Genomic DNA, 22,330 nt, shown 5'->3' on the forward strand with positions numbered 1-22,330 from the left:
ACAATAGCTACTTGCTGTGATCCATTCTTTATCTTCTTCCTTTGAAGCATAATTTAATAGGATGGCAAAACTTTTGAATTAATTAGCCCAAGTATGGTCCACCACAGGCTCATCCATAGGAAGTGATACACATCTTGGAAATCTTAAGGATTAATCTACTTCAGGGATTTAGTTTGTTGCCATGAAGCAATGATTGAAGCGCAATCAATCAGTGAAACATCTGCTTGTTAGTCACTTTTAAATGCATGGAAGCATCCTCTACTGTTAAAATTTCCTTATCCCCTGCTAACTGTGGTATGTGAATTGGTTTTAGTGGGTATAACTGAATTGTTAAATGAACTGAGATGAAGCAAAGTGAAGTCTTTACCATGCATTTTCCATTCTGTTTTGTAAAATTATATTTTAAAAATGTATACAAGGTTGTAAATTCACAGGTAAGTTTTCCTCTTTGACATGACGCTTGATACGTATAGCAAAAATACAGTCCGTCTTATATAAGAATAAGCAAACCCAACTGAAAAAACGCCCCACTTTTCAGAGCTGCTGTAGGGCTCTGCAGTTTGGAGGCCCAATACATTTCTACTGAATGTAATTCCTAAAGATTAGCGGAACCTAAAATTTCTGAAACTTCACTCACTTCGCTTACACAAGAATACGGAACCACTGTGTTATTGAAAATGGACTTCTAGATCAGGTCAAGTATCTGAATCTAAACATGGAAATGTTAGTGATTCTCACAGCTCAAAAGAAAAAAAAAAATCTAGGCATTTCAATGCCCACTTTTAATAATTAATAAGGAAAATGTTTTAGAATTTTGTCTTCCCCGTAGACGTAAGTGTGACATATACGTTAGTACTCTTTTAGGAGTAAAATTACACATTCAATTCTAATAATCCATACCAGAAAGCACTCTTGTGCATGCTCCATGCTACTATTATGGTTGCCTTTCAGTAATACCCTTGACCATATATTTATTTACTGACAACTGTTTATAAACCCTTCCATTTAAGCAGTTTGTTTCGCTGCAGGTCCATTGGGTAATTTTATGATTTTTATAATTTTCTTTATGCTTGCTAGACTGATGTCACTGATCTCCCTCCTTTGGAGACAAGTGATTTTGAAAGTGAGCTCATATATAACAACTGTATGGATCTGGCAATATGTATAAAAAACAGTTACAATTTGGTCTTCCATTACGTTTGTTTTTATTTTAACAGGGACAATTCTCCTCTGCAACCCCCTCCTCCCAGGAAGTTAAAGGTAAACATTATGCTAATAGAAAAGGAGTACTTGTGGCACCTTAGTAACACGGCTGTTACTCTGAAACCTGTCATTATGCAAGGCACTGCATTTAGCCGTATGGAGTGGAACTCCTTTTCTTTTTGCGAATACAGACTAACACGGCTGTTACTCTGAAACCTGTCATTATGCTAATATAATGTTAAGGTTGCCGTGTTAACATTACAGTCAGGAAGCGCAAAATTTGATGTTTTTACAACATGCTAACCTGGATCCAAGAGGTGCATATGTTTTATGGTATATGTTTCATAACATGAACTGAAATACTTTAATCTACACATTGTACAAAAAATGTATGCAATATGTTTAATGGAACTCTAGCACCGCATAGTAAAGTTTACATACAGATTTCCATGATAACTTGAAAGTATTATGCAATATCTATGTGTTGAATTAAAAGATCAATTTCAAATGCATATTCATGTATGAGCTACATGAATTTCCTAGGGCATTTTGAAGGAAAAAATAAAAGGAGGTTAGTTGTAACTGTTTCAAAAAGCTCCACCAAATATTTTCCAAAGTCACATTTTCTTCAGACCTCTTATTAATAAAAGTGCACTAGAACAGTCTGAGGAATGAAATTGAACATGTCTTAACTGCTCAGACCAAAGAATTGCACAAGTGAGAGTTAAAAGTGGTATTATGTTTTGTATTAGTAGTTAAGGTTCCTAAAAGTTAACATCCTGTATGTTGACACAACGTTACTTATGACAAACTATGGAAACAGCACAGGAGTTACATCAATACAGTGCCAGAAGGTTTGGGATGCTGCAACAACACAAATATACTGCTTACTATGAGGGTAGAAGTCTTCAGAAGATGCAACTGTAACCTATCCTAAATCATGGGGCTCTTTGTCACCCTGTAAGGGCTACATCACAGACAGTGGTTTATGAGTCTATACTTCCTTTGAGCTTTTGGACCTGGTATTTCAGCTCATGCACTAGCAGCTCATGCTTTTAGATGCAGGCACTGAATGCCTTCAGATTAATGTGAGGATCTGAATGGCTTGGGACGAGCATCTCTGGTCATGAGGAGTGTGTAACCCATTCTGTCAGCTCAGCTCTTTGCCCCTTGTAGGGCTGTTCACAATGACACCCCCTCTCTGGTGGAATGAACCCCAGATCTCTAGATTTAAAAGCATTAGTCCCTACTGCTTCAGCTCAGGGGAGTTAGGCACCTACACCCTTTTTTTTTGGGGGGGGGAGAATATATATAATTATGTATTTATTTAAAATCATGCTATGCACCTATCTGCATCTAAATGCGTAAATAGCTTTTAAAATCTGGTCTTCAGGCCTTTAGTTCAAAACACAGGAGCAGGCTCAAACCTCCAGATGTTGTGTAGCTACTAGAGAGGGACAAACCCACATTGTTAGTGGGGATTTTGCAGTGTTTTCAATATAAATACTAGTCCAGGGCATTTGAAACAACATCTTAAAACAGTGGAGTACAAATGAGGTTGGTATTAAATACTGACAATACTTTGGTCAAGCATTAATGTCAAGATTATATTTGGTGCTGACCCTTGCTGTCAAGAGGACACAGTATCTCCCTCAGGAGACCCTCCACCAATTATACCCCAACCTCTGATGCCCAACCCTTTTTAATCCTAACCCTTGCCTCCTCCAGTAGAGTGATTAGCTCTATTGAGGTTACAAGACAGGATGGTGATCCAGAAGAAGGATGCTAGCAGAAATATGGTGTTCGTGGCATGTGTGTGTGAGTTAGTTAACATAAGGCTAAATTATCTAATCTATCTGAAGTACAGAGGCTGAAAAGATCTATTACAAACATTTCCTACATTTGGTAAGCATTTTGAGTGCTGGTGTCACAGGAAGGGTATGCTTCAAACTGGCAGAAAAGTAGAAAGCAGAGGGAAGGGGAGAACAGAAGGCAGACCAGCCGATGGAGTGTAGGCACACAGCCTGCTGATGCACTGTTCAGGAAATGAGAGATGACAGAGGTTCTGTCATCACTACTAAATGTGGCAAGTTGCTCTTGACATACCTACTTTCCCTAACTTTTCAAACAGTGATAAAGACCCACCTTTTGCGAGCTTTAGGAGGGTTGACACAGCCAGGAGCAACTTCAGCAGTATAGTGCTATGGCATAGGTTAAATCTTGCTGTTAGGCATGGGGCATAACTACCACCTTACATTTTTAAGTGTAAAGAAGCCATTGTAAATCAGGCATTTGAGACAGTTAAGTGGACTTCATCACAAAACACAGAAGCATGTCTCCAGCCAAAACAAAAAGACACATCCAAGACCTTCAGGGTATGTCTACACAGTAAGTAGATACCCGCAGATAGCCTGTGACAGCTGACTCGGGCTCATGGGGCTCAGGCTGTAGGTCAGTTCAATTGGGATGTAGACATTTGGGGTTGGACTACAGCTTGACCTCTGGGACCTTCCAACTCACAGGGTCCTAGAGCCTTGTCTTCAGTCCAATCCCCAGAACATCTACTCTGCAATTAAACAGCCCCTTAGCATGAGTCAGCCAGCATGGGCCAGCCACAGGTTTTTAATTGCAGAGTATACCCTCAGGAATTTGAGCTATTTGGGCAGGGGCTCAGCTGGTGTTGTTTGGGTAAGCGTATGAGAGTGAGACACAGGACAGAGTCAGAGAAGAAGAAAGACTGCCAAGCAGACAGTAACGTAAGTGGTAGTAACATGGCCCTGAAACACAGCTAAGAGGGAAAAAAAACTTAGGTGCAGAGTGCTGGTTTGAAAGACAGGCTTCTAACACCGAGCAAAGAAACTGTCCCCCATTGTATTCTAGGATACAGGTCTTCATGTACATTCTTTGTTGCAGAATTCCCCCAGAAGCATCCAAATAAAAAAATTCTGCGCACAATATTTTAAAATTCTGCATATTTTGTCAAAACAACACAATACAGTGACACTCCTGCTGTCAGCCCTGAGCAGCTGGGACTGACAGCAGGCGGGAGTGCTGGGGGGGAGGGGGGGAGGGAGGGAGAAAAGAATCACAAATTCTGCGGGGAAAAATAAAATTCTATGGAGAACATTAATTCCATGCAAATTCTGCACCATGTAGTGGTGCAGAATACCTGCAGGAGTACTTTGTAAATAAACAAGATACCTGACTTGCCAATTTCTCCTAACTGGAACAAACCCCCAATACCCCAAATGTGGCCTACTGCTCACATCAAAAGTAGTAACAATAGTTTCTCCCTTCCCTGATCCTGGGGAGCTACCGACTACAGTAAACCAACCACGTACAAAGGAAAACAAAGAAATAAGTCAAGTCAAGACCTTCCATGCACCTCATTTTTTCCCCCCACTTAATTTCTCAGTTTCCCCTCTTCTTCTACTTACTTTTCACTCCAACAACCCCTTCATCTCTACCATCTCAACCCCCGCCCCCAACCCATCCAAAACTGTTATAATATGAATTAGGAATCCATGGAATTAACAAAACATGGACAATTCATGAACCCGTTCACTTTGCATGCAGTCTCCCTTTCCTCTCCACCCTTCAGTTTTTTTCAGATTGTAATCTCAAGAATAAGGACTATGCATACTTTAGGAGCTAACACAACATAAAGTTTATTCAACTAATCCTTGGACAGTAAGTTTCTTTTTCCCAGAAATGTCTCCTAATGCAAGTCACTGGTGAGAAGGGAAAGCTTCACTGTGGACACTTATTCTTTCTGGTTTAAAAAAAAAAGCTAAGTGTGGTGACAGAAGCAAACAAACTGAAAGATACTCCTTGTTTATAGATTTTCTTTTTCAATATTTGTGAAGATCAAGTTTAAGAACTTTAATACTAACCTAAAAAAAATGGTTGTTTTAATACATGGAGGCCTCACTGTTGCACTAGGACTGAATGAGCTGAGTTAGTGAACTTCACTGCATGTTTCAGACCACACCACAGCTATTGCACATGTACATTAACTCATTTTACTAAATATACTCTACTAAGTAGCTGAGGGCAGGGTCCAGTCTTTAGTTTGCAATGGTACAGGGGTGGAAGCAGAAAGAAGAAAGTTCAATTTGCATACAAAGTCCTGATTATTACCTTTTTTTCATATACAGGCAGATAACATTTGGGATCCAAAATTCTGTCATTCACCTGTAACAGTGCAATCCTAATTCAAATGCAAGATTATTCTTTCCTAGCCTGCTGTTTCATTTTTGAAAAGCAATGGGGATATAGACAATGCTAAAGAGAGACCTGCATCTTAGATAACGACCAGAATATAAAAACTGCATACAGATGAAGTTAGGCTAGGTTTAAACGTCACAAGATTAGCAGGCTAAAAAGTGTTTTTCTGCCTTGCTATTGCCTTCCATACAGGAATGAATTGTATAACACACCCAGCTCTGTTACACTTATGTTTACCATCAACCACCACATTTGAATAGAATTACAAAAGTATCTTTTTAACAGACACACTTCTTATGCAAAAATACATGGGAAAAAGAGGAATGTGTTATTCATCTGCTGTCCTTTTCTTTTCATATGTAATACCAGGATTTCAGTTTGGTTGAACTGACAGAAATACTGACTAAAATTTCTTCATTTTGCTTTATCTCCAAATTTCTGTTGCCTTCATGAGGTTATCCAAGCTCCCTCTGGTGGCTAATTTAAAACTCTAAAATTAACAAAAAAAAAACTATGGAGAGTTTGCTGGATAACAGCATCATTACTTTTATACAGAAGGTTGTGGGTTGTTCAAATTCTGTTGGGATCATTACATATTCCAGTAATAACTTTTTCGCTCAGATTGTTATGAATGAATGACTAACTTCTCATTTTCTAAAAAAAACAAGCAATATGAAAATATCACCACATGTATAAAGAACCGCCACATTTGAAAGAGGTCAACAATTTTATTCAGTTTCTGCAGTGCTTCCCATCCAAGAATCTCAGAACATTTACTTTACAAAGCCCCTGCAAGACAAGCAGTATCTCTGCTGTACAGATGGGAAAGGGGAAGTATAGAGAGGTAAAGTCACTTACTCAAGGTGACACAGGAGGTCTGTGACTATCACAAATAAAACCCTGACCTCCTGATTTTCAGTTTGTACTTCAACCCACAAAGCCATATTGCATTCAAAAATATGGAGCCAAAAATCTATTACTACTCTGGTTTGACACCAGCATAACTAACACCTTTGCAAGAGAGCAGAGAATAAGGCCTTTATATATCTAGAAATGCAAAAACAAAACAAATCGAAGGACCAGTCTGTCCTAGTCCCATTGAAGTAAATCTTCTTTCGTATGCCATTTGAAAAACAAGGGGCTGGCATGATAATTGCATTTTGAGATTCGAAAGCCATTCTAAAGCTTCTGGGTAGCTAAATGGATCCCCCTGGTGCTACCACTGTAAGCATGAATTGGACAGCAGCTGTTCATGATGTGTCGCATGGCTTGTACCTCACAATTCCTTGATTCTTTGATTTTTCCATTTGTGGAAGAGATGTCCACACCTTCCGTGCATTGTCCAAAGATCGAGTGCAGTCCACTGAGTATGGGAACAGCAGAATCCCGGGACCTCTTTGTTGGATCTTGAATCAGGTCTTTGTTTGGGATGCCAAAAGTGGCCCATGATTTGACCCAGCAAGTGCTCGTGTCCTTTCCATTGGCCTGTAGCGTTCACACATGTATCCAGAAAGGCTTCTTGGATTTGAGTCCAGAGAGCGGCAGTAGATTAAGGTGTTGCTGTATTGGCAGGTCCGGTGCAATCAGGATCTTGCTGTACTCCAAGACCACAGCAACATCTCGTCTGATGTTGACTGATGCAATGCCCGTCAAAACCAGAAGCCATGGTACAAGCACTGATTTGAGACAGTCCTTCACAATCCTGAGCATTAATTTCAGTGTCAAAAAGAGTGTCTCGTTGACACGAGTATTAATTGAAGTAAATGAATGGCAAACTTCTTTTGACATGGACTACACTGAGGCCCTAAGCTGGAACAAAAATAAAGTTTAACTTTTCAGATGCAAAAGGTAAATAGCACAAATTAGATCTAATTTGTGCTAATCATCTTCAATTGTTCATAAACCCCAATTACTGTCAGAACATTATAAATAAAGTATTTATGGTAATGATGCAATTTTCCTTACTGTACTTGATATAACATATAGGGCAAAAAACATATATTGTATGTAGCCATATGACACTGTAGACAATACAGAAATAAGTGCACGAAGTATGAGGGTCTAGAATTAAAAAAATCGTTCCCAACCCGAATATTTTGGGGTATTAACGGTGCATCAAAAGCTTCCAATCCTGGGTATACAGTATATATTCTGATTGTTTTGTACATTATCACTGTAGTAAATTTAACTGGAAAACATTGACTAGAAGTGTAGCACAAACAAAACGAAGCAGCTAGTTTTATCTCAATCTTTTTTCATTATGACTTGGTTTAACTTTTTTCTTTAAAAAAAACTGAATAGTATCACAGCAAATATGTTTTTAACAACTTACAGAATTCTCAAAAAATGGGCTCATTCAATGGCTGAGAAATAGCACTCAGTCTCAAACTGGGTTCTTCTGCAGAAAAATGGCTGAAAGTGCAACAGAGAGAAGGAGGAATGATCTCCCAAAACACCAAAGGAGCCACATTGAAGGGCTCCAAAGATCCTGTCCAATCTTGCTTAGATGAAGGTTGGTGGCGATAAAAGCTTTAAGTCTGGGGAGGAGGTGGGGCAACTGAAGAGTGACGTGTGTTGAGTGCAGCACTGTTGTAACTATGTGGGTCCCAGAATATTAGAGACACAGTGTTATTTAGGACTCATTTGGCATGTAGCAGACCCTCCCCCCACATCAACATTAAAATGGAGTAAGTATTGCTCACATTAAGCCCATCCAGTAAACTTGGGGGAAAAAATAGGCAGAATTAACTGTATTTACAGTCCATACAGATGTGTATCAAGAACTACACACTGAAACAAACAAAACAGCAATTCACATTGCTCAAGGCAGCACAAATGGAATCTAAATCCTGATTCTTTGGCTTCTAAAACAAATGCTGTCTAACTGAATCAAAGAACTTCTACTAGCTTATTAGTGTATTTTCATAGTTATACCTTCAGTATGTATCCAACAGAGCAGAGAACCACAGAGGGGACATTTGTTATGAGGTTAGATACCTTGACATTCTTTAAGTGTATTAATCCAGAATCTATTTTTTCATATTCTCTACTTTTGATCACTCTCTTTGCCTCTAGATTTGACAAGGGAGATATTCACAGAGAAGGACCCTCAAAAAAGCCACCAGGAAGTTGGAGAAGGGAATAGCATAGAACTCCTTCTCCTGCATTCCACTGCATGAGCCAGAAGGGAGAGCACTCTTCCCTTCTTAGGTGGGCTGGAATGACGGAATACAATCCCACACCAACTAGAGGCCAATGGGAAAGATGATGTCCACAAATAGGAGAGGCTGCTGTTTCTGGGCCCTCTCTCTGTTGCTCAGGACATCACTTGAAGATCCCACTCCGACACATTCATCATCTCTCATATCTACCTGTAGTTGATAGATATCTGGTAAATGTCAAAAGATCAGCTCTTATGTTGCTTAAAATATTTGCCTGAGACTGGCACTAGTATAAAATGGTTGTCGGGTGCTCCAACATGAACAGTCTAAGGTTATGTCTAAGCTTAAACAAATATAGCCACGCATTACAGCAACAACAGTGGTTCTCCCATCACTGTAGTTAATCCACCTACCTGAGAGGCTGTAGTTAGGTCAACAGAAGAATTTTTCTAGTGCTGTCTAGACTTCAAGTTCGATTGACTTAATGATGTGGCTCATGAGCAATGTAACTGGGTCAACTTAACTTTTTAGAGTAGACCTGGCCTAAGGATATGTTCTTTTGTGGTTTGGGTAGCTACTACTTGCTGCTAAACTTGCTTTCCGTCTCCACACAGTTGTATTCTAATCAATATTTTGAGTAAGTTGAGAACTACACTTACCAGTAAGTTTCAGAGTAGCAGCCGTGTTAGTCTGTATCCGCAAAAAGAAAAGGAGGACTTGTTAGTCTCTAAGGTGCCACAAGTCCTCCTTTTCTACTTACTGGTAAGTAAATACCAAGAATAGGGATCTGTGGAGAGAATCTCTCATTCTGTACAAATTTTGGAATTATTAAAAACCTATTCATAAAATATCCAGGTGCCACTCCACCCACACATCACAGCTCATTTCCTCCCACAGCTAACTGCTTTAATGCTTTTTATGGCATGGCACGTGACTCCAGAAGTAAGTATCTGTAAAGGCAATTTCATACAAAGCAACATTCCACACTCCACTTTGAAAATGGTTCTCTAACAAATGAGAGCACCCATGCAGATAGTCATCTACTGTAGATGGAGGAGAATCAGAAAACTGGCCAAATACACAGACCAAGGTACTGAGCCTGAATAGAGTGGTGGGACAGATATTTATCCTCACACTAATCAAATACTTAATACTGATATAGCACTTTTCAGGTTCAAAGCCATATGCAGACATTAATCCTAACAACCAACTCGAGGAGGTAGTATTATTCCCATTTTACAGATGGGGAAATGGAGGCAGACAGGTGAAGCAACCTGCCCAATGCTATATGAGTCCACTGCAGAGCTCCAGTTGGCATTCCATCACAAGCCTCACCACTTTCTGCTAAGTGCAATACCCATACTTTGACTTTGCCTTCTCTAACACACACATATCAACAGGTATACTTACATTTAAAGAAGAAGAAAAAAAACCTAACAAAACCAGCCACTCCACTGCCAGCACTTCTCCCTTCGGGGAAGAAAATCAGAGAACTAACCACACAGGTCAGCTATGTAGCACACTGCTTAATGTGCTCCTGGAAGGCATTCAGATACTACAGTGATAAGCCCAGGACAAAACCCTACATAAAACCGAAGAGCACTGAGTACCTTCCAGAGTAGCAGCCATGTTAGTCTGTATTTGCAAAAAGAAAAGGAGGACTTGTGGCACCTTAGAGACTAACCAATTTATTTGAGCATAAGCTTTCATGAGCTACAGCTCACTTCATCGGATGCATAAAAGTGGAAAATGCAGTGAGGATGAGAAGTGAGCTGTAGCTCACGAAAGCTTATGCTCAAATAAATTGATTAGTCTCTAAGGTGCCACAAGTACTCCTTTTCTTTTTGAGTACCTTCCCACTGCCAACCCCGTCATTCCTCCACAGCACACAGGGGAAACAAAGACTCTCACTTTCAAGCTACACAATAACCAGGTCATCCCTAGGGGAGGGGGCGCCCACTTTTGAGAGCCAGATGCCCCAAGCGGAGGGGAGTATACGGGCCATGCAGGGAGTGTCCCCTGCTTTGGAGGAACAGTGCTGGCCCCGCCCATGTAACCTCAACTCCAGTCACTCTATCCGGGAGCGGCACTTCCCGGGAGGGAAACCTGTGCGGTGGGGGCAGACCCAAAACACCCTCATCCCCAGCGCTTCCCGGGCTTGCCTGTGAACTCGCCAGCGACTGTCAGCGCTCAGGTCATACTTGCCGAGTTACTGAAACAAAGCCACGCGTCACTGAAAGGGACACGCCGCGGCGCAGGAGGGGGTGGGGGAACCGGGGCAGAGAAGCAGAGGGAGGGAAGGGAGCCGGCCAGGGAGAGAAGGGGAAGCGGCGGGGATCGAGGGGCGGGCTGGCAGCGCAGGACTCACCGATGCCCAGCCCCACCACGATGCGCCCCCCCAGCAGGGTCTCCTTGTCCTGGGCAGCGGCCAGCAGGGCGGCGCCCGCGATGAAGCAGCAGCTAGACAGGAGGATGCAAGGTCTGCGGCCCCACAGCCCGTTGAGCACCCCGCCGGCCAGCGCCGAGAGGGCGGCGGCGCCCACCGTGCTGGAGACCAGCAGCTCCTGCCAGAGGGCGCCCAGGTTGAGCTCCCGCTTGAGGAGCAGCAGGGCCCCGGACACCACGCCGGTGTCATAGCCGAAGAGGAAGCCCCCCAGGGCGGAGAACACCGACACCACGTAGACGAAGCCTGGGCTCTCGTCCTGCTGGAACTGCCGCCGGGCCGCCCGCTCCAGCTCCCCGCCGGACGCCTGGCTGTTGATGCTGGAGCAGGACTCGGCGGCGATCAGGCTGCGCTCCCCGGCCGCCGCCGCGCTGGAGCCGGCCGAGGCGTCCGGCTGCCTCCGGCGCTTCTCGCCCATCAGGTTGCTCAGGCTCCGCAGCGTGTACTCCACATTCTCACTGGCCTTGCGGGACATGGGGCAACCGCCGCCGCCGCCGCTCAGCGCCCCCCGCCCGGCGAGGGGGCGGGCTCGGAGCTGCTGCTGCTGCCCTGCCGGGGCCGCGATCAGCCGGGGTGCATAAGTCCTGCGCCCGCCCGCACTTGGGGGAAAGTTACCAGCCGCGGCCGCCGCTCCCGGAGCTCAGGCGGAGTTTGAGCTAGAGGGAGGCTCGGGCGGGCGGGGAGGGGACTTCAGCCCAGCTGGCCGGGCGGGGCGGAGCCGGCACTGGGGGCGGAGCCGCCCGGCCTGCTCGTCAAGGGATGGCCCGCTTAGCGCTTACTGAGCATGCGCGGGAGCTCGGAGCATGCGCGGGAACCACAGCGAAGCCCCCCTCCCGCCCAGACCTGATGCCCGAACCTGATCGAGAAGGGAAAGGGGCGGGAAATGTAAACAGGGGCCGCGGCCGCGGCCCAGGCTAATGTTAAACGTCCCTCAAGTGAGCCGGGCCCGGGGAGCCGCCCAGCCACGTGCCCTTTGTCGGCCCGGAGCAGGCCGGGGGGAGCAGGCCGCGCGAAGCGGGGGCGCTGCTCTCTCCGGGAAGGGGGAGAACAAAGCCCACGGCAGTGCGAGCAGCTAAGAGCCCAGCAAGCTCCTCTGCGCCCCGGACACCCTGCAGCCAGCGCTGGGACTGCGCCGGCTGCACGGACCGCTCCTGACCCTGGGACGTAGCAGAGCAGGGCCGGGCCGGGGGGAGGAGGAGGTAAGAAGACTCCTGCAGATAACAGTACCAAGAGGCAGCAAGAGTCACAGAGAAAACCTGAGTCAATCCTAGTTTATGAGGGAGGCTGATAGTGGGCGGCAGTGGGAAAAAACCCCAGGCAGGGTCACTGCCACCCTTAGTCTATTTCAGTTTCTCAGCTGCAAACAAAAAAAGAAATAAATAAAAATATATAGTGCAATGCAAACAACAGATGTTATTCACAGTAGAGGTACATACAAGGACTGGGTATCGAATATCTGTCTGCCTTTCTCTCCTAACCAGTATCCCTTCTTCCTCTATGCAGTCTCCTGCTGGGGCTAGTTCTTTCAGCAGGGACTAAGGCTCTGCACTGCAACGCAACACCCAACTTTAGGCACCCTGCTGCCCTGGGGAATCCTCAGCCCAGAGTTAAACACTCACTCTCCCTATACAACAAATGAGGAAAATTAGGCACCTAAGAATGGGATTGACAGAAGCCAGATACTGAGTGGAGAGTGGCCTAAGCTAGTCCTCAGGAAATTCCACCAAGAGCCCCACCTTTTTCAAAGGAAGTTAGGCACCTGTCTCTGCTTGGGATTCAGGGCATAATTGGCTATGAGGCAGAAAAGGTAATTGCCCCCCTCCACTCCTGGTTTTTCATAGCTCCTTGCCAGCCACTGCTGTGGTGTCTCAGCTTTCAGGGGCTGCTGTGGGACAAGTGGGGGACAGGGCTCCTAATCACAATGTTGTGGGCATCCCCACCACCTCTCCCCACAAGTAGGACAGGAAGCCTCTGCTGTAGTCTGGGCTGAGGAAGCCAGCCGCCAATCCCTCCCTAGGCCGGCTGAAGGTGAGAAATCTCCCACCACCCCTTTACGTTTTGGGATAGGACTGACCCATCACCTCATCAACCTTTCCAGGATGGGACTGGCTCACTAACAGGGATGCTGATGCAACTTCCCCCACTTCCTGAAATTTTCTGAAATGATGCCCCTGTTGGGATTCATGTGGAGGTGGTGGTGAGCATCCCTCTTATGCCAAATAGCCCAGTGATTACAGCACTTACTCAGGATATGCAAGAGCTAGGTTCAGATCTGCCCTCTGCCTAAATCAGAGCAGGCAAGTGGAGGTAGATCTATTCCCAACTGAGTGACCGAGAGGTATTCTAGGGTGGGTCTCTCTCTCCTGTTGAACCAGTTCCACTTTGAATAAAATATTTATATATTCATTGGAGCAGGGCCAATGAATATATAAATTCATTGTAGGTCTTCCTCATGAGTTTACTAACCAGGAGGCTAATTCACTCACTCTCTTTTTCTAACCTCCTCATTGTATTCTGTGCAAGGCCTGATCTGATAGGTGGGCTCTAAGGTTATCTCTGAGAATGCCTGCCAGGTAGGGCCCCCCAGGTGAGATAGGCAGAGGAACACCAAAAGCAGGGATAATCAATTATTTTTTTGTCATGGTATAGTCAAGGTCCTGACTACAGAAAAAATAATAATAAGTACATAAAAAGATTTCATGGTCCATTCAAACATGTCTGGTGGTCCGCATTTGGCCTATTGACTACCCTGGACCCGAAGGATCCCCCGGGGCTTAAACACCGCAACTTGGTGGCATCAGGATTTAGGCTTCAGTCTGTGCGTGTGTCCACCAGCAAAAACTTCACCATGCGGGAGCCTCTACTAGCAGAAACATAGCCACCTACAGGATTAGGTGGCAGCTGAGCAAGGGTTTTAAGGATCTAAATTTGGAGTTAGGCACCTTAAGGGACAGTTAGGTACCTAAATGCATTTGTCAGTGTAGCCCACTGTCTTTTAGGGATTGGTCCTGCAAACACTCTGAAAATTATTTTTGTCACAGGAGCAGTGCCGCTATTTGCATGTGTAGAGTTACTTGTTTGCAGATCAGGTGTTTTGTATATAAGTTCTTCCAGTGTAGGAACTGTCTTCATGTGATGTTTTGTCTTATCTTACCAAGTGCAGACAGCATGTAAGGTAAAAAAAAATTTCTGGTTTGCATCCACAGACATTGCAGGTGAGTGTTTCTTTTTCATAGCTTCATAGATTCCAAGGCCAGAAGGGACCATTGTGATCATCTAGTCTGACCTCCTGTATAACACAGGCCATAGAACTTCCCCAAAATAATTCTTAGAGCATATCCTCTAGAAAAACATCCCATCTTGATTTTAAAATTGTGGGTGATGGAGAATTCCACCATGACCCTTGCTAAATTGTTTCAGTGTGTAATTGCTGTTACCATTTAAAAATTTGCACTTTATTTCCAGTCTGAATTTGTCTTGCTTCAGCTTCCAGCCACTGGATCATGTTACACTTTTCTGTGCTAGACTGAAGAGCCCATTATTAAATATTTGATCACCACATAGATACTTTTCAGAGTAGCAGCTTTGTTAGTCTGTATTCGCAAAAAGAAAAGGAGTACTTGTGGCACCTTAGAGACTAACATTTATTTGAGCATAAGCTTTCATGAGCTACAGCTCACTTCATCGGATGCATTCAGTGGAAAATACAATGGGGAGATTTATATACATAGAGAACATAAAACAATGGATGTTACCATACACACTATAAGGAGAGTGATCACTTAAAGTGAGCTATTACAAGCAGGAGAGCGGGGCGGGGGGGAAGGGTAACAGCTTTTGTAGTGATAATCAAGGTGGGCCATTTCCAGCAGTTGACAAGAACTTCTGAGGAACGGTGGGGGGTGGGGAATAAACATGGGGAAATAGTTTTACTTTGTGTAATGACACATCCACTCCCAGTCTCTATTCAAGCCTAAGTTAATTGTATCCAGTTTGCAAGTTAATTCCAATTCAGCAGTCTCTCGCTGAAGTCTGTTTTTGAAGTTTTTTTGTTGAAGAAATGCAGCTTTTAGGTCTGTAATCGAGTGACCAAAGAGATTGAAGTGTTCTCCAACTGGTTTTTGAATGTTATAATTCTTGACATCTGATTTGTGTCCATTTATTCTTTTATGTAGAGACTGTCCAGTTTGACCAATGTACATGGCAGAGGGGCATTGCTGGCACATGATGGCATATATCACATTGGTAGATGTGCTGGTGAACGAGCCTCTGATAGTGTGGCTGATGTGATTAGGACACTGTAATCAAGTCACCCCTTAATCTCGTCTTTGGTAAACTAAATAGATTTAGCTTCTTGAGTCTGTCACTGTAAATCAGGTTTTCTAATCCTCTATCATTCTCATGGCTCTTCTCTGAACCCTCTCCAATTTATCAATATCCTTCTTGAATTGCGGGCACCAGAACTGGACACAGTATTCCAGAAGTGGTTGTACCAGTGCCAAATAGAAAGGTAAAATAACCTCTCTACTCCTACTTGAGATTCCCCTGTTTATGTCTCCCAGGATCACATTAGCACTTTTGGCCACAGCGTCACACTGGGAGCTCATGTTTAGCTGATTATCCACTACGATACCACAAATATTTTTCAGAGTCACTGTTTCCCAAGATAGAGGTTCTTATTGTGTAAGTGCGGCCTAGTTTCTAGTTCTTTGTTCCTAGATCTATACTTTTACATTTAGCTGTATTAAAAACACATTGTTTGCTTTCAACAAGTTTGCTAAGCAGTCCAGATCACTCTGAATCACTGTGACCCGTCCTCTTCATTATTTACCATGCTCCCAATTTTTGTGCCATCTACAAACTATCAGTGATTATTTTGATTTCTGCCAAGTCATTGATGAAAGTGTTAAATAACAGAGTGAAGAACTAATCCTTGTAGGACCCCACTGAAAACATGGCTGTTTGATGAGGATTCCCCAGTTACAGTTACATTTTGAGACCTGTCAATTGGCGAATTTTTAAACCATTTTATATGTGCCATATTTATATTTTATTTTATCTTGTTCTAGTTTTTTTAATAAAAATGTCATGCACTACCAAGTCAAACACCTTACAAAAATCTAAGTATATTAAGTCAACACTTTTACCATTATCAACCAAACTTGTAATCTCATAAAAAATATCCTCTTTTTATTAAAACCTTTCTGTTGATCTTATATGATTTAGTAGGGTGACACTTTGAATGATAAAAACCTCATAATTTTATGAAGTTTTTAAAACATTTAAGTAACTTTTTTGATAAGACATTTAATAATCTTTTTTAAAAAATCCATTCAAATTGTGAAATCATGTAACTTTTTAATGTTTTAAGGGTTAAAAGATTTGATTATGCTAAGTGGCAATACAGAAATATCAGTTGTAGATCAGGTATTGTAATATCTTATATAGAATCAATTTTGGAATTTTTTTCTGCAGTTTGAGGTGAAACTAGATTATAAAATATTGACCAGTCTTTAATTCAGTTTTTAGCTGTTTTTAACTGGGTTTTTCACCAATCAAAAAAATTTGAGGATTTCACTTCACAGAAGAGATTACAGAAGCAGCAATACTTAGTGGAATTGGTAGGAAAACTATGCCTCCTGGTGGTTAAAATGTTAGATTTAAGAAATATAAATGAGTGACTTTCATCTGAGAAGTTTAGCAGAGTCTCTGCTAGTGCAATATCAAAGGAAGGGTTTTTTTCAGTTTATGTGGCAAAGATGCTGCCTCTAGAACACAAGAACCCCAGTTTGACTTCACTAGCATTCAGACTACTCTTATGGGTCTGATCTAGCACCCTTTGAAATTAGTGTAAGTTTTTCCATTTACTTCAGTGTATGTTGGGCTGGTAATGAGTCCAGACAGCAGATGAAGGATTTTGCTAATTGGCTAGGTACGCTCTAAGGTCTGGGTGTTAATGGGTAGATGCAATAGTATGCAGTGGCTTTTTTTTAAAAAAGGTAGCAACTAATTATGTATTTAGTTCACCCAGTTAGTGATTGGGGTTGTATTAGACTTGTAAATGTATATAATCTCTCCCATGCTAATTAATTACATACCTGGAAGGTGAGACCTGGATCAGACAAGTATCAGACCTATATAACAATTAACAACATTTAGTTGTTCTTAACTACCGTATGGATCATACAGTTTGATCTGTACAGGCAGCATCTTGTTCCTATGCAGAGCTAATTGGGCCCCACTCAAACATGGAACAAGGATCCAATCCCACAACTCACATTGCAGGATCAGGGTCTGAAGCTTTACTCAGCTATGAGACATGTCCTAAGCCAAAACAGTCCTCTTCACATCCAGGAGCTTTCCAATGATAGAATGGCTTGGAATTCCAAAATGTCATCAGTCAGGAGAACATGACTATTCCAGGGTTAGGTCAATCTCTTGACTTGCTAACTTAACCTAGTGTTACAGATTCAGTACCTAGTACTCTCAAAAATAGGCCTCAAATCTAAAGTGCAGGAAACAGTGCATTAAAGAAACAAGCAAAACCATAATCAAACCAACTTCTTGGCCACATAAAGTAAACTACAGTACAATTACTCTGACCACAGCAGCTGGCTATCACAAAGACCACCTCTCCTTCTAGCATCCACTCTTGAAGCTGCAGTTGTTCTGTACATTATGATTAACAGAGTCCAGGCATATACCCAAGAGAGCCAGTGGAAGAATTTTTTTCGTAACTAGCCCAAGATTCTGTTACACCCTGCTAAAGGAGAGCTGAAATAGTCCCGTCATCTTCAGATCATGCTGCAATACTCCACTCTTCAAAGTATTCCCTAAAGAACCAAAGCTAGGACAACCTCATTAACAGAATCCAAAATAGAAGCACGGAGGATTTGACCATCTTTTTCAGGCAGATTCCCACTGTCTTATATAATCTTTGCTTGTGTCTAGATTTCACAGTAATAGGTGCCTTATAAATACAGATACGCAATATAAAAGTTTGTATGATTTGTAAGCATGATATTTGGAGATCATATCTAGTTTAACATTACAGAATGATTTGTATTCTAAAAACTGGATCAAAAATAGAAACGTATTCGTTGAGATTTTGAAGGTCAACTGAGGATTAAGATGTACACACAACATTTATTCATGTAAACAGGTATTGTGTGTCTTGATCTTCAGCTTTGAAAATCTCAACCATAGTCTATCTGCTTTTTCTTGGGCTTTCACTGTAAGCACCTGATCAGCAAATAGGATTTGAATTAAGATACCAGCCAAAGATAAATGTATTTTAGTTTTGATATGGGTAGTACAGTAATTTGGACCATACTTGCTTTATTTTATGCTTATCTTTGCTCAATGACAAACATTAGTGCTCTGGATTCTCCTTTCTTCCCTTTCAAGAGGGGAAGAAATTTACAACTTAACAGAAAACCACTAGCCATCACCTTCAGCCCCCAATTAAAACCTCCTCAATGCATCATCAAGGATCTACAACCTATCCTGAAGACAGCCCCCCAACCTGAAGCAGATACTCACCAGCAACCACACACCAGAACCACTAACCCAGGAACCTATCCTTGCAACAAAGCCTGTTGCCAACTGTGCCCACATATCTATTCAGGGGACACCATCATAGGGCCTAATAACATCAGCCACACTATCAGAGGCTCGTTCACCTACTCATCTATCAATGTGATATATGCCATCATGTGCCAGCAATGCCCCTCTGCCATGTACATTGGTAATAGCTCATCTTAAGTGATCCCTCTCCTTACAGTGTGTATGATAACACCCATTTTTTCATGTTGTGTGTGTATATAAATCTCCTCACTGTATTTTCCACTGAAGGCATCCGGTGAAGTGAGCTGTAGCTCACGAAAGCTTATGCTCAAATAAATTGGTTAGTCTCTAAGGTGCCACTAGTACTCCTTTTCTTTTTGCGAATATAGACTAATACGGCTGCTACTCTGAAACCTTTACAATGGCTACCATCCAGGTGCTTACAACTATAATCTTCACTGTCACTGTCCCCAGAAAAGGGTTTGTATTAACTGGGGTGAGATTAGGACCGTGCTCTTTAATGATAAATGCATGCAGACAGGCAAAAAACAATGGACATCATATGCTGCATTAGAACCCTAATACTTTTTGCTAGTGAAACAAGTTACTCCTTTCTTCCTGAGCTGGTATTTCTATAGGTTGCCTAATATGGATATAAGTGGCATAGTACAAAACTGCTTACAGTTTTAGTTTCCAGGAGGTAACTTTTTGTTAGTGTGGAAATGCCATTCTGTTAAATTCTGACAGGCCCTCTGTTCTGCTCCAGATATTCAAATTATTTTGATATGAGCACAGTTGCTCTTTAATTTTATAAATACCATAGACTTCAGGTGAAGGAAATCATGATACTGTTACTCCTTGCCCAAACAGCTAGCCAAAATTTGGGTTGTTCCACTGGCAGGAGGAACTGATGATACATGGGTATTTTCTTTGATGCAGTCTTGTTAATTGACAATGACTATACGCGTAGGCGCTAACTCCGTGGGTGCTCTGGGGCTGGAGCACCCACGGGGAAAAATTAGTGGGTTCTCTGCACCCACTGGCAGCCAAGCTCCCTGCTCCGCCTCACCTCACCTCCTCCGCCTCCTCCCCAAGCGCGCTCTGTCCCTGCTCCTCCGCCTACCTCCCAGCGCTTGTCACTGCCAAACAGCTGTAGCAAGCTCTGGGAGGGAGTGGGGGGAGCAGGAACATGGCACACTTAGGGGAGGAGGTGGGGAAGAGGCAGGGCCGGGGCGGGGATTTTGGGAAGGGGGTCGGAATGGGGGTGGGAGGGGGTAGGGCAGGGGTGGAGTCAGGGCAGGGCCGGGGGCAGAGAGGGGTCGAGCACCCACCGGCACCAGAAGAAGTCAGCGCCTATGACTATACATAAAAGTCCTGCTTCCCTGACTATAGTAAGAATCGAGCAGCAGGAGACAGTTTCTTTCCTCACTGTTCGAAATCTGCCTTTCCAGCCAGCACTCAGTCACCAGAGAGCTCTCTCTCAGAGCCACACTACCATCACTTCTCCCTTTCCAGCTTCCTCCCCGTACACACACTTACCCGAAAACAATACTCAGCAAAGCTGTCCATCCATACAGTTCTAATTCTTCTGTGGTCGCCCAGATACCTTTGTTTTTATGTGTGGCCTGCTTAACTGTTTTACCATTATCTTAAATGCGGGGGGGAGGGAGGTTTATACATAAGAGTTTAAAGGAGATTTAACCCAACCCACATAACAGCAATACTGACTTCATTGAACAGGCACTGCAAGACTGAGTTTTATTTTAGCCACTATACTTGTATCTGTAATACCAAAACTATTGCAAATGCAAAAGACATTTCTTCATTACTGACAGTAATGTCAAAAACCACTCTCCACACCAATGACCAGCTTCCTTCAAGACACTACTGACCTCCTCCAGAAACTCTGCATCAACAACCTCCTTCAGAACACCATCCTTTCCACCATGGATGTGACCTCCCTGTAGACTAACACCCCTCACCATGATGGCATTGCTGCCTGCCTCAAATACCTATCAGATAACATACAACACTTGGAAATCCAGCCTAAACATTTTGCCAAACTCATTCGTTTCATCCTCACCGACAACAGCTTCACATTTATCAACAAACACTTGGTGCAAATCATGGGAACAGCCATGGGTACTAGAATGGCTCCCCAACATGAAAACCTCTTAATGGGCCATCTCAAGGAAGAATTTCTGGAAAAATGCACCATGAAACCAACAATATACCTGCGGTACTTCTTCAAAGGAATCCTGAATAACACCTTCAAAAGACAAGCTTGGGAACCTAAATTCATAACTCTGCTAAACACTAAGAACCATGGACTAAACAGACACTGGTTTTATGGCTCATTACAACAATTTTTAATATACCCTACTACCTAGTAATTCTTAATTGCCCACTTCATTTTAAGTGGTCTCCTACAGCACGTCTGAGCCCCTTTTGTTTAACAATATGTCCCAATTTGCTTTAGCTTAGACACTCTGGTTACCTTCCCCAGACCTGAAGAAGAGCACTGTGAAGCTTGAAAGCTTGTCCCTTCCAGCAACAGAATATGGTCCAGTAAAAGATATTACGTAATCATCTTGTCTCTCTCATATCTTGGGCCCAACACAGCTACAAGAGCACAAACAAAAAGCTTTTATGAGTTTTTTATGTTTATATGCAATACTGTGGATTAATTTCAGTTTCATTTTTTCATCTGCTGATATGTACTAGAAGCTCAAATAAATCCTTTTTGTGAGCACAGAAATATTAATATATAATATTTGCTAACCAAAGGATAACTGTAATAGATATTTATCATGCAGTACTTTGATAAGAAAAGTAAAGTGCATCAGCCTTCTGAAGAGACACAAATCCAGTTTCTATATTCCCAGACAAAACAATTAGTTAAACTGGATTTAAATTTATAAATATGTATCAATAACATAAGGGATGGGAAGACTTACAAGAATACTGTAGTTTCAAGAAAATATTGGCTAGAAAGTAAATTGAAAGCAAAGGCTAAAAAAATGTATATATAAAACACACTGGAATGAATGGAAAATTAAGGAAACCCACATTTCCCTTCTATTCCAGCCACCTCTTGCATTCTTCATGGAAAGACGACACATGTCTATGACAAGCACCACAATTATTTGACATCAAAAATCCTGCATACAGTTACTAATCCAGGTTGCCTAACACTTTCCATTATATGCTCCTGTTTTTAATATCTTTACTGAAATGTAATTCTTTGGGGCTGTGTGGCAGGGCCCACTCGCCTCTTGTGAGAGTCTTTACTGGCTGGGTGTGTCTGCTCCTGCATTCCAGCACCCAGTGGTGCAAGTAGAAATCATTTCTTGCCGGTACTCTGCACTCATAGGAGGCACACAAAGGGGAGGGGGTCACATGACCTCCCCATGTGACTCCTCCCCACCCCACCCCACCCCCAGCCCAGGGAGCCCGTGCTCTCCCCGTCCCCTCCTCATGATCCACATCCATCCTGTGTTACCTGCAGGGCAGGGGGCTCTGTCCTCCTCCCACGCTGCGCTGGATACTTTCTGCTCTACAGACCCCAGGCAGGAGGACTCAGGAGATGCAGCTGCATGGAAGGGCTGGAGGCGGGCTCCTCCTGTGCCTTTCTGGTACACCATACCAGCTATAAATATCTTATTGGTATGGTGTACCAGACCATACCACTGTACTTGCACCACTGCCAGCACTCCCTGCTAACAATTAA

At 43.0% G+C, this 22,330-nt stretch overlaps 1 protein-coding gene across 1 annotated transcript in view; it reads right to left on the reverse strand.

The window, feature by feature from the left end:
- SLC2A13 (solute carrier family 2 member 13) overlaps positions 1-11,724 on the reverse strand; it is a 317,348-nt gene extending 305,624 nt beyond the window's left edge. The window contains exon 1 of the mRNA XM_073328433.2: positions 10,960-11,724. Within this exon, the coding sequence (XP_073184534.1) occupies positions 10,960-11,509 (550 nt within the window). The 5' untranslated portion in view covers positions 11,510-11,724. The remainder of the gene's footprint in view (positions 1-10,959) is intronic.
- Between the last annotated feature and the right edge of the window lie 10,606 nt (positions 11,725-22,330).

The sequence above is a fragment of the Lepidochelys kempii genome, chromosome 1, assembly GCF_965140285.1.
Source record: "Lepidochelys kempii isolate rLepKem1 chromosome 1, rLepKem1.hap1, whole genome shotgun sequence".
In the NCBI taxonomy this organism is placed as follows: Eukaryota; Metazoa; Chordata; order Testudines; family Cheloniidae; genus Lepidochelys; species Lepidochelys kempii.